The sequence below is a fragment of the Atta cephalotes genome, assembly GCF_000143395.1.
Source record: "Atta cephalotes unplaced genomic scaffold scaffold00004, whole genome shotgun sequence".
NCBI classification, from domain to species: Eukaryota; Metazoa; Arthropoda; class Insecta; order Hymenoptera; family Formicidae; genus Atta; species Atta cephalotes.
The window spans coordinates 7,604,413-7,618,489 of NW_012130068.1; the positions used below are offsets into that span (position 1 = coordinate 7,604,413).

General features: G+C 27.2%; 1 protein-coding gene across 1 annotated transcript in view; it reads left to right on the plus strand.

The window, feature by feature from the left end:
• LOC105626034 (ATP-binding cassette sub-family G member 1) overlaps nucleotides 1-14,077 on the plus strand; it is a 26,856-nt gene that overhangs the window by 9,484 nt on the left and 3,295 nt on the right. Inside the window, exons 2-6 of the mRNA XM_012207347.1 lie at nucleotides 6,569-6,686; nucleotides 10,022-10,211; nucleotides 10,578-10,723; nucleotides 12,937-13,175; nucleotides 13,373-13,666. Coding sequence (XP_012062737.1) covers nucleotides 6,569-6,686; nucleotides 10,022-10,211; nucleotides 10,578-10,723; nucleotides 12,937-13,175; nucleotides 13,373-13,666 — 987 coding nt within the window. The remainder of the gene's footprint in view (nucleotides 1-6,568; nucleotides 6,687-10,021; nucleotides 10,212-10,577; nucleotides 10,724-12,936; nucleotides 13,176-13,372; nucleotides 13,667-14,077) is intronic.

Consider the following 14,077-nt stretch of genomic DNA (forward strand, 5'->3'; position numbering starts at 1 on the left):
TATATATATATATATATATATATATATATATATATATATATGCGAAGAGAAATGTAGCGGAATTCTTAGCAACAGCAACAATGCCTATATCTGGTAAAAAAACTACATTCCAAAATAATAAATAATATGTAATTAATAAAAGATAAAGTTTTGTATATTCGTTTTTTATTTAATCTAAAAAAATAAATAGTATCTTGTCCTAATGGTAGATAAATCGGATTTATAAGAATTTTCAGATATATACGCGATAAACGTAATAATGAACACGGAAAAAAGGATTTTACTAAAAAAAAGTAAAGTATCTAAAAATTCAACTAAATAATTAAAAAATAATTTTATTGAACAATCAAATTAATATAGATATATTAAGCTGCTAAATTGTTAAAATTTTGTGTAATATTGTTCATTGTACGTGTAATATTGCTCATGTACATTTTCTACATAATTATTGTAATGGCTCAATAAAAATTTAGTTAGATACAGATCTGAAAACAATTATATGTTTTCAGATCTATATCTAGCTAAATTTTTAGATACTTCAGCGAAATCGTTCTTTCTGTGTAATAAATGGTCGCTCAAAAGAAGCAATATCGATAAGAAAGACATTCGAGGGAGAAACTACTAGCTGAAATATTGTCCCACTGATTATATGATTTTATTTGATTTCATATGATTTCATCTGATTACAAATAATTTTTTTCACTATATATGAAGTCTATATTTGATAAAATATAAGGTTTTAATATTATACTATTTTCTCCAATTACTATTTTATACCGATTTCTCGTGGTTACATATGTAATTATCGGATTATACAGAGATTTCATATGAATTTTACAATGATTTCGAGAATTCTGTCCCACGATTACATTAAGTGGTTATCCCCTCGAGACACTTCATCGATAATATAATATTCATAATAAATTCGTACGCTATTTATTGTAAAAAAATCCAAAACTATTTGCGTTTGACATTCAGAGATTTACATATGGTTTGCTTTTGTCGCTTAATCTGCGTCCAAGAATTCTCGGGCATTGTCTTGGTATATGATTTGTTTTCTACTAAGTTGCACTTCACCATTCTCTTTCTCTTTTTCAAATATTAAACATACTCACTTGTATTCTCACTTCAAGTTCTAAAAATGTTCCGCTATAGAAAACAAACTTATGTATTCGTACTTAAAAACGGATCGAAATCAGAATTCGCCTTGAAATTAAAATAACATTTTACTATGTCATTATAATTTTATGCACTTTCACATTCGATTCTCAAATATTTGTGCACGTATAGAGAACTACCAGAATGGCCAGATAAAAGATATGAATGACATACGTGACAATAGTGGCAGTTATCTTCTTCAGAGAATGTTAAATTGCTACAATACTTTGCGTACATACGATGGAAAAACAACGCGTAGAATGTTTTTAAGCGATAAGAATATTTCTGTTATTTTCATACGAAATAATTTATCCGGAGTATCAAACTAAATAAATGAAAGTAAACAGTATATTTTTCCTTGTGAAAGGAATGATTTTATTGAAGCATCTAAAAATTTAGCTTGATACAGATATAAAAATAATTTTGTCAAATCATTAAAATAATGTATGAAACTCAATACATATATGATAAACAATGCAGCAAAATATTTTAACATCAATTTGAATGTTCTCCATAATTATTTTTATAAAATTATTTTCTTCTGATCAGTACTTGAATTTTTTAATTTCAGTAAAACTGTTTTTTAACTGTTTTTCTGTAATAGTAATTAAAAATGATTAATGAATAAAACATTTTTTGTTACGCTTTTGGAGATCTCAGATAAAATGATCTTTAAATAACTCTTCAGTACCTGTAAAATTAACTTTTAGTAATGTATATTATAATAGTTAAAAAATATCCGACTTTTATTTTCTATATATTTAGGTAAAATTTGTACATTTTTTTATATATTTATATATTTTACATATTTTATTTTACCTTTATAGTATCTATTAAATGTATTAAAGTTTTAAAATCGAAGAACAGAGAATTGCGTTTTAAGAGAATCATGTTTTTCCGGACATCGTATAGTCTATTGTTTCACTGATTATGCAGGCCGCAACGTGAGAAACAATATGCAAAGTTTTGCGGTCAACAATACATTAGCTCGTTCTCGTTGCTTTTTCCTTGGAACAGACGCATAGCAAAAAAGTAGCTTAAATCAAGTGTTTCTATTTAGAGGAAGCTGCGATTGTTAAAGCGCTATTTAGACTATTATCTATTGGGTTGTTCGAAAAGTTCGTGCCGATGTTGAAGGAAAATTGAAAGGCAGAAGATTTAAATTTTTTAGTATACATTTATTAAATTATATAGGTTAGTCGGCACGAACTTTCTGGAAGAAATCCAATATTTCTTTACTTATAATCTTGAAATAAGAATATAAAATCGAGAAAGTATAAAGTCGGGAGGTCAAATTACATGACATTCGACTGATAAAACAATCTTTTCGTTTCTTACATTGCATTGAGTCAAATTGATAGATTTTATTTATATAGTAAATATTTTTTCCTGTCGCTTCATAAATTTTGTGTTTATCAGTATATCATCATATTATCATCGCAGAAATAAAAAACTCTTCCTGGATACTGAACTAAAAAATTACATGCTTCGCGTTGAAGAATAATTCATAATTTTATTTTTCTTTAATAAAAAACGTGTTTCAAAAATGTGTTTCTTTAAATAATAAGTAAAATAATAAATTAACTATAAAAATATTAAAAGAACTTTTCTGAAATTGAAACGGAATTCCCACATTTCAAGAATATTGTAATGATTTTATATTATTGGCACAAACAAAACTTGCGTCTGACACAATAAGAGAAAAATATTTGTTTGAAAACGTATTTGAATTTTTTCTGCCATGATTAATAATAAGATTTAAAATTAAAATTGATGCATTTTATTAATATACCTGTTCTATATATTATCTGCTTAATCAGATAGATTGCAAACAGATAAAATGTAAAATAAAATATGCACATTGATTTGCATTTCTAAATATGCGAAGAAAATAACACATAGAAATTATAATCTTTATATAATTAAGTATGAATAAAAATATATGAATAAAAATATATAGATTGTACATATATTCATTTAATTGTTATTAATTTTTATCGTTTTTTTTTATTGCTTAATTTCTCTTATTATATATATTATATAAATCGCTGAACGATTGACACTTCAATTAAGCTGGAAATAACGCAATGATTTAGCTTTTTACATTGTAGCGGATCGACTCATCATTAAAGGCCTTGCAACTACATATGAATCACATTAACATTGATTATATACGAATACAATGTACGAGGGTATTTGTCTTGGACTTTAATCTGTTCTCTTTGTTTGTTATCTCCGAGATATATATTAATTGTCGATTTCGCATAAAAAGCAGAGATTAACTTGTGCCATCTCGGTACAACGATCAATGATTGACTGACGATCATACAAAAAAAATATTGAATTCTGATTAATTCATCAATTTTTGTCAAGAATATCACTAATGCCCATTTCCATCAATGTAGATTAATTTTAATCTCAGTTTAACTTATTCTTCTACTCTTTAGAACTAGAAAAAGACAAAGAGTAAGTTGAACCGAAATTAAAGTTAATCTGCGTTGATAGAAATGGGCCTAATACATATAGACCAGTATTTATAGTTGATTCTTATATTGAGATTATCTTAAGTATAATCTTAAGATGTCGTAAACTAATCAGAAGGCTGTATCAGCGTCTTAAGACATTATTTAAGACATTTCTTAAAATAAGATTGTGAATATTATCCCTTAATTATCTGCTATTGTAAATACGTGCATGTCATAAATTTATTTTTATTTATCTTAATCCATGAATAAATATAGGGGAGACTGAGGTCAGACTATAGGGGTAAGTAGAATAATCGAGGCTACAGAACAAAAAACGTGAGACACGCGTAAACGTGTCTGAGCAACAGCGACTGTCGTTCAATCTCTGCTAACATCTTGTTGTGAATACATCTATAATAGAAGTTATGCCACAATTTTAAAAAATCGTACATCTAAGTAAATATTTTTATTCTTAAAGTTTTTGTTTTTACAATTGTATATGATTGTCTGAGATATGATTGATTTCTACTTAGATAGTAAATGTAATTCTTAATAAAGACCAATAGATAGTGTAGTTCTTAATAAAATTCAACAGATTTTTTTTGTTTATATATCTTTGTATCGTGTATTGTTAATGTTTTTAAAAACTGAACGATGGGGATAGTAGACTAATCACAGCATGGAACTGTATGATTCATTTAGTGACAATTCTTATAGTACTTACTCAAAATTTTATTCCTTTAAAGAGATTTTTCCTCAGTGATAAATGTTATAAGTTTAATTCCTTCATGTCCAATCTCGAAAATTAGACTCGACGTGCACGAAATGAACAAATTTTGCAAAAAAAAAACATTGTTTTGCCCTGCGAAGCGAATATTGTGTTTAAAATATATTTTTATAAAAGTTTTATTAATATGTAGCCAAAGATATAACTTAAAATAATACATTAATCTTTATTTTATTATAATAATCGTAGTCAAATTACCCCGGTCCTGGGGCTAGTTGAATCAGATGGAATGCATTAGAAAAATGCATTTTTTTTCATATTAGTTATCAGTTTCCCTTTATTATTAAAATATTATTAAGTAGTCAAATGTATACAGTAACTGGTATAGAATTCATTTTTTCGATAAGTCTCTTAATTTCTGTCTGTAAAAATTCGAAACTGAAAAATGAGTCTATTAGCCCCCGGTCTCTCTTATTCAAGAAATGAATAAACCTCGAAATGAATATCCTCTAACTTTGTTCTTCACTGAGTTGTATTACGCATTTGCATTAAAAACATTTGTTAAATAATAATTATTTCATAAAAATATGTGAACGCTCGTATTAATATAAAAACAAAGAAATACTAAACAAGAGGTCTGTTTTCTGTGACTGAACTAGTGTACACTTTTAAAATTTAAAGTGAGATAGATATATCTTTGATATTTGTCGAAAACGAGAAGAAAGATCTAGTTTAATGCAGGAACTGAAAACAGACCAAAGGTCAATGATTGAGCCAAAAATGATTGACAATTTAAATTAACATTTAATCGAACATAAATTTAAAATACGTTTTGGGGTCACCAGTCCTTCTTCAGTTATACTAAAAAAGATTGAAAAAATTAAATGAAAACAATTTTTTATATATATATATTACCAAAAGTATATATAAATTAGCCTTACATACTAAAATTGGTCTTACATTACTAAAATTGGTGAACCATTTCAAAATGCCTTTTTGTCAATGTGTAGATGAAACGAAATGAATAGAACTTACAAAATCGATAAATTATTGATGTCATCTCAAAGATTGTGATAAAAATGTATTGACTTTTCAAAAATAATTATAATGTCCAGTATCGCGCTATGTCGAGGTAAAATTAAAGTCATTAATCGTCATTGTTCAGTGAAAATTAATAACAAGATTTTAAGAATTCAGCATGAAAATTAATCTGTTCATAATTAAATGTTAAAGTCAATTTTGTAAAAAAGAATAGATAAATTATATTGACATGAATGCCAGAATATAAACGTGAAATGTGTCTCAGATTCGAATGTAAAAACTTTCTATAGGATAGACCAAATGACATCCAAATATCTATTTATTATTGTCTATTTATTATTGTTCCGAACGAACTCTAATAGAATGAAATATGATTCGTTCAACTTTTCTGTGTGTCTTTTTGCAAGTTAATTTCCTCTCTTTGTTCTTTAATATATAACATTTCTGAGATTCTTCTCTTATAATAATTATTCTCAGAATCTAAAATTTTCCCAATCAAATGAATGATATATTATGTTGTAAGATATGTTGTATGATTACAAACGATTACTAGACAGATATCTAGACTCATATTTGATATTATTTCTATATTTATTAATTCTAATGCCAAGTTATCTCTTTGTTTGTCCCACATATGACGCGTTACAATCATTGCAATTTATTTTATACATCACATTTTGGAAGGAAGTTATATTTAATCTGCCTTTCTGTCTACTCTAATGAAAAAATTAATTATAGGTGTTTATTTAAGCACCTATATAACCAGTTATAACAGTAAGTTTATTGATGAATGACGTGATGGTATTAATAATATTTGGTAATATAAAAAATTTTTTTTTAAATTAGGATCCGAGGTTTTGACATCCTCTTTAACTTTGTCGTAATATAATGATTTTTGTCATAACATAATTATTTCATTTTTTTTTTAATTCTTCTTGCGTAAACAGAAAATACTTTTACTTGTTTATTGGAACTATTACACTGTCAAAAATAAAATGTTAATTTTAATATTTTTGCATATCTCGAAAAGTCCACTACACGTCTTTATTAAGTTAAAATTAACATTTTATTTTTAACAGTGTATGTGTTGATAAATAGGAAACATTAAGATTTACTCTTAAATTAAATGTTTATTTTTAATTTTCACGAATCTAAAAGTTCGATTTTTTTATTTCAGATTCGAAAACAATCCTCAAATCCGTCAGCGGCAGACTGCGCTCCAGCGAGCTAACGGCTATTATGGGCCCTTCAGGCGCTGGAAAGTCAACGCTCTTAAATATTCTCACCGGATACAAGTGAGCTTCCACACAATATAATTATTGCCAATGAAATAATAATGTAAAGGCGCGCTAAAGTGACGCTAAATAAGAAAGGCGTGCGTTTTAAATAAAATATAACTTTGCGCATATTAATCGCTAAAATAAGCACACTTGTCGTCTTGTTATTATTATATTAGCTCGAAACATATTATTAGATTAAAATTTATACATATATTCCCATAGATACAAATAAGCAGTAGTAGCAGATAAAATGTCATTTTGTTCATTTCATTTTCTTTATTGTTAAACAGTCATTTATTGATTATACTTCATGATTCATGTGAGTATTCACGATTGTCACGTTTTAATTATTCCCTTATATTGTTAGTAATTGTGTATTAGTGAAAAGATTATTAAAAGAAAAATTGTGGGAGATATCTAAAAAACTAAAAAATTTTATAAAAACAATTAATTAACGATCGCTTCCAAAAATCACTTTTGATTTAGTTTTATCACTTAAAAATCACTTTGATTAAAGCTTTTATCATAAATCTTTTATTCTTAAGTTTTATCATAAATATTTTATTCTTGTACAAAATCGCTTTTAATTTATCATCTAGTACGATCTTTATACATTTTATTAGGAATTCATTTTTTTATTTTATTAAAACTTTTTTGCCACATTAAATCATTATTATTCGATATTACTTGATTACTTGATTACTTATGTTATTATAAATCGCATTTTTTTAAGATTTATTATCAATTTATTAAAACGTAACAATAGATATTTCCTGCGAGAAATCCTAACGCTTATTGTTCATATGTCAATAAACAAATGCGACACATTGAGAAATTAGAGAGAATATCGCTTTCTCTTTATGATAATTACCTCAGCTTTGGAGTTTGTGCTTTGTTATTAAATATCTAGATATTCGTCAGTACTGGAATTGATTTGCAACTTTCAGCCGATTTTCAGGTTAGGTCCCGTCCCGACCGATATATTTAAATTGCGCGCGGATTGGTGAAGTAAGGGACGGGAACCAAACTGAAAATCGACTGAAAATTACAAGTAAATTCTACTGATGTTCGTAAATCTATTCCACGCACGTCATCATAAACTTGCCGTCTCTTTACATAAAAAAGATCGATTTCATCATGTTATCTCTCCATGACCTCGTCGCGCACTTTCAATTTTTTTTCAAATCTTGTCCAAACATTTCACTTTCTTCATCATACCGGTCTCACTTTCTTTGGTGATACACGGTATCACTTTCTTCGCGTTTTGTTACGACACTACGGAACAGAAGTATTCCGTTGTTAATAATAAAAATTATACACATATAGAAATATCTATACATATTGTAAATTTGTTTATATTTACATGATAATTCTCTGCGTGTTACACTAAAATTGAAAACATTATTTTAAAATGACTTGAGGATATATTACATACATTGTCAAAACAACGAAAAAATTATGACAAAATTACAGATTATATTAGGTGTTTTGCGAATAAATAAAATTGATTTATTTTTTATTTATACAACAATCGCTTCATCACGATGAAATTTTGCATAAATCATTTTGAGTACTCAAAGTACTTATATTAAAAAACTGAGATTTTTGTCACTATTGTTTAAAATAATTTAATTTTTAATGATAAATAAAATAAGTAAATAATAAAAGCATGTTGTTGAATAAAAACATAATGTTATTCATTCATCTTTCACATACATATAATTTGTAATATAAATATTAACACATTTCCAATTTTAATTCACTTTGCAGAGAGAATAACTATATAATACATCTTTAAAAAAATTAATATATTCGGGATATAGACTTTCTTAAGTAAGGATTTTTAATATTCTACAATAAACTGTATTAGAATGGTTTTGTTTGATGAAGTAGTTTATAGTATGACGTTTTTTGTCAGAAAAAATTATGTAAATTGCTGTAAAAAAATTCATGATTTTTTTTCTAATTTATCTTTTAAGACGTAATGTATATCTTTTTTTAACATATTAATAATAATTATCGGAATGACGCGAATAATACAGCATGTATTTATTTATGTATTTATTTAAATAAATCAATTTCCATTTATTTCTGAATTGACTTGTTCAAAAAATAATGCAGTATCTTTTAAAATACGTCTTTCAATATGTTACAACTATCGTTTAAAATCACCTACTTCATATTCCGCGTCATACATGAAAAAAATACACAAAAAAAATTCCTTTTCATTTGCGTACAAATCAAATGCAGTTATTATTATGATGTCAAGGCGCGTTCCTGTCTCCGCTATATTTTGCGTAGAGATTGTATAAGAACTTTGTCAAGCAGGAAACCAACTTGACATATCTTTTTTGCTATCATTACCTTTGAATTGTACAAGGACGTTGTACATGATATCTCGGCGAGAACTACTTTCCTATTAAACTGCTCGGACTGGTTTTCGATAAGTATACACTTTATAGAAGTTAATACGCATCCAATCACTAATTGCCCAGCACAACGATGTTGTATGATTGCTTTTCGAGACAGTCATTTACAATATATAAAGCAATAATAAATTGCTTTATATATTTGCTTTATATAAATTTAAATGTATTGTTTGCAGTTACTAAGTTTTTATGTCGCAGTCTATTTTAAAAAATATTCTACTATAATTTAATTAAAGTCCAAAATGTATATAACTATAAAATACAGGGATAGTTATAAACGTATATGATGATATAAATCAATAAATGTAACCGATAATACGAATCATTTCTGACCATCCAATTTTAGCTGTCTATAATCGCGCTTCAAGAGTAATTATCTTTTTAGTATTTTCATAATGTTTGCATGTTCGATGCAGTTTGCTTTTGAATAATAAATGACCTACAATGTATTTGTTGCTACGTAAAAGTTGTTTCGATGCTTGTTTGCTTCTTTTCCAAACCGGTTTCATAGTCAATTGGTGCTGCATATCTATATTGCATTGCAAGATATCGCGTTTTACGCATCTTACGATTGAGAATCTTTTCGTGATATACGGCGATCTAACATTGAATTTCTATGTGACACGATAAAGAAATTTATGAGTTATTAATGACTGTCTTCGGTCAAGAACATCTATGATCGGTTTAAATTCTCTTCAGCGATCATTATATTATATATTTTGACGAAGAATAGATGAAAGATGCTCCTATTTTCGGACAACAAGAATGATGAAGAGAGAAATACACGTGTATAAATTCTCTTCTATAAATTATTAATTCTATGATGCGATATGTATTTATGTATTTATAACGCTACAAAATTATTACAAACAAATTGTATATTTTCCATGTCAAATTATTTATTAGAAATTTTTTTACCAGGATGTCAAGTGCAGAAGGCAGCATCACGATAAATGGCCAGGAAAGAAACCTCAGTGCCTTCAGGAAACTCTCCTGCTATATCATGCAAGATAATCAACTTCATATGAATCTAACGGTAGCGGAAGCTATGAAGGTTGCAGCGAACCTTAAGCTCAGCTCACATGTTAATCAAGCAGAGAAAGAAGAAGTGGTAAATTAATTCTCTTATTTGATCTTTTCCTTTTGATAAAGCATAGCATAATAACGATTAAATTTAATTGTTTATTCGTATGTACATAAATATAAAATGCATAAATATTACATATATAACAATATTATACATAGTGAAATAGAAAAATTCATTTCGTTGTGTTTGTTTCATCTACTTCAGTGCTAGAAAAAGTATTATTTATTAATATTTATTATTCATGAGAATCTGAGAAAATCTGTGTAATTTCAGTTAATTATCAACATTATTTTTTAATTGTACAAATAAAAATTTAATGCAAATCTTTAACATATTCAGTTTTATGTGTTATTAATTTATTAATTGACGTTTATTTATCCTTCTGCCCAGATCCAGGAAATACTTGAAACTCTCGGCTTGTCTGAGCACCGCCGTACTATGACCTCGAACCTGAGTGGCGGTCAAAAGAAAAGGCTCTCCATCGCTCTAGAGTTAGTGAATAATCCTCCTATAATGTTTTTCGACGAACCGACTAGGTAAGTTTTAAATTTTATGAAAAATACATAATTCAGTATTGCTACAACAGTAAGTAACCTTATGGCTAATTATAACCATATTTTTATAAATTTAAAACTTAATTTTGAACAAATTTCCAACATATTAACTCACAATCAGATGAATATATACATTATATTGTGATAAAAATTACAATGTATTGATAAATTATTATAAATGACGTAATTTTAATTCTCTGTGTATACAATAATTTTAATTCAAGGACGAATTTTATGACACAACTTGCACAATGAGAATGAAAGCAATAACTAAAGAGAATTTAAGAGAACTAGGAAGTGTGTACAGTACTTAAATAATGTATTCAAAATTTTGGTTGAATAAATCTTGAATCTGTCAACAAGAAATCCACCAGTAACGATTTCTTTTGCTTTCTCTAAATGAGACTTATGAGAGAGAAACTCCGTCTTTTCTTGATAATTTCTTTGATTTTCGAATCTCGATCTTAACATGGCCAATATCACCAGGAAATCACATATTTTTATAAGATTACGGAAATCAGATTATGAATTTTTTTTTTTAATTTTAATAACTGCTTCATATAGTTCACATTGAATTTCTCTTTGCAACTTTCAAGGAACTCTCGATACAACAAGCGTTCGGCCGCGTTCCGGATTTGCAACGAAGTGACTGCATCTTCCATATAACTATATAACGATAAATGTTTACACGAACATTGAATCTTAAGAACTATCACAAGTCTGTCCGAAAATTAAATAACTTATTAGATTAATTTTTTTAATATCTTCTACTTATTATTCTGAAAACTGATTGACACATTTTGAATCCTGTAATATATAAAAAGATTACAAATTATAAATTACAAATTATAAATATACAAATATCGCACAAAAAAAATATCTCACATCAATCGAAATGAAATACAAAAGGGCATAATGCGGGAGAAAGTAAACGATGCTAAATTTTTTTAAACGTTTCTTTCTTGTTGAAGACTTTCACTGACGAAAGACGGTATATTGAAATTGTTGCATCTACAGCGACGTATTTCATTTGACGAATTTATCATATATGATGATTTATGATAAATTAGCTCATCTCTTACAGAAATCTAATATTGATTAATTTATTACTAGAAGACAGTTATTTATTTCAAGTACTGAATAACAGTGTTTTTAATACTTAGAGTAATTAATTACTGTTTTTTAATATTAGATTTTTGTAATGGATATGTCATGTTTGTGTAATGACACAAATTAATGAAAATAATTCATGTTATACAAAAGATTTGAATTCGATTTCCTAGTCTACGTGTGTAATATCACGTCCTACGCAGAATGTTTCTCATTTCTCAACCGGTTTCGTAAGAACCGCTCAATCTCAGTTTCCTTTATGGCAAAAGACAAACATCGCAAAAGTAAATTAGACCAGTCCTTTCAACTCTTTCAAGGTCTGTACGAGAATCCTCCTTTATACAAAAAATTACTCTCTTAACGATTGTTCATAGTTAATCATGTTAGAGGAAAAAAAAATTAATATATACTTCTTCATTAGCACGTATAATGGATATTGCGCGGATAAAAAAATATAGCATATATAATTCTATTCATTTTTATTTTGTTATATAATATATATCACCGACGAGATACTATTAAAAAGACTGACATCCTTATCGGAATTCTTGTAAATATTGATTAATTAAAACTGTTAATATTGTACTAATTTTATGATTTATTAGTTTAATAGATATATTTATGCATTTAGAACTCAATAATACTCGATTTTTCTTTAAAATTGTGATTTCAATTATTCGTCAAAGTTTGATTATCAATAGAAATGATAATTGCAGAGAAAAAATTGTAATTTTTCTCTATATAGGAGTAATATATAGGATATTATAGCTTTACAAGTACGCATATGTATTTATGTACTAAAAAATCATGAATTTAATAATGTAAATTTTGCCAAATGTTTATGTTACGTTCTTCAATTACTTCCAGGCCCTTGGGGCCCTTTTTATACTGCCGAAATTTGCCTAGGATCTTTAATAGTATCTCGTCGATGTATATACATATAATATTATATAAGATGTCAATACAATTTTACTTTCTAATGCTGTCATAAAATATGCAAATATATGCTAATATAATGAAGAAGAAAGTATAAGTATACTATATACTATATACTATAACGATTGATTTTATTTGGTTGTTTATAGCGGTTTGGACTCCTCATCCTGTTTTCAATGCATCTCGTTGCTGAAAACTTTGGCACGTGGCGGCAGAACGATAATTTGTACAATTCATCAGCCTAGTGCAAGACTTTTTGAGATGTTCGATGCTCTCTACACGTTAGCCGAAGGTCAATGCGTTTATCAAGGTTCTACATCACAGTTGGTGCCTTTCCTAAGAACAATTGGCCTCAATTGTCCGAGCTATCACAACCCAGCATCGTTTAGTAAGTATTTTTAAATAAGATTATTTTAATATATTTTAATATATTAAAACAAAGATAAAGTAAGAAGAAAATATGTGTTTTTGAAAAATTTGTCTCTATAAAAGGTTTTTTTATTTTAATAGATTAGTAATTTTTGTTTACATAAATATTTATGGTATATGATATTTATGGTATATGATATCTGGTCTGCTTTATAGTTATTGAAGTATCGTGTGGCGAATATGGTGACAATATCAAGAATTTAATTAATGCGATAAACAACGGCAAATACGATATACGTGAAGGACATCCGTTCCCCGAGACGAAAGAGGGAATGAATAATTACACTGCTGCGACGGGTATATTGAAGAACAGCGATAACTTGGATAAAACAAAGATCAAAGACAAAAATGATATCAGTAATTTGCAGGAAAAGTTCTCGGAGGAAAAAAACGAGATTAATAATGGAAAACTCATTCATGGTTACGCTACAAATGACATTGCTAAGCAAGGTAACATTTTTTTAATTGTATATTTCGGTAATGATTGTAACATGACTCTTTTTAGTTGTTTATAAATAACTTCAATTAATATAATTAAATAATTAATATATTATAATTAATATATTATAATTAATATAATTAATATAATAGTTTCTATAATTGCGAGTTTAAGTTTTAACTTTCTGGAAAAGTTCTGTTCTATGTGGATTGTAGGCACATTCTCCTTCATTTTATTTTATAGTTATTTCCTTCAAGATCTTAATAAGCGAAGTTGCTTGTTAAAAAACTTTCTTCTATCTTCCACACACACACACACATATATATATATATATATATATATATATATATATATATATATAATAAAAATATTAGTATATAATTAAACTTAAATTTACTTACGTTCGTACCGTACGTCGTACT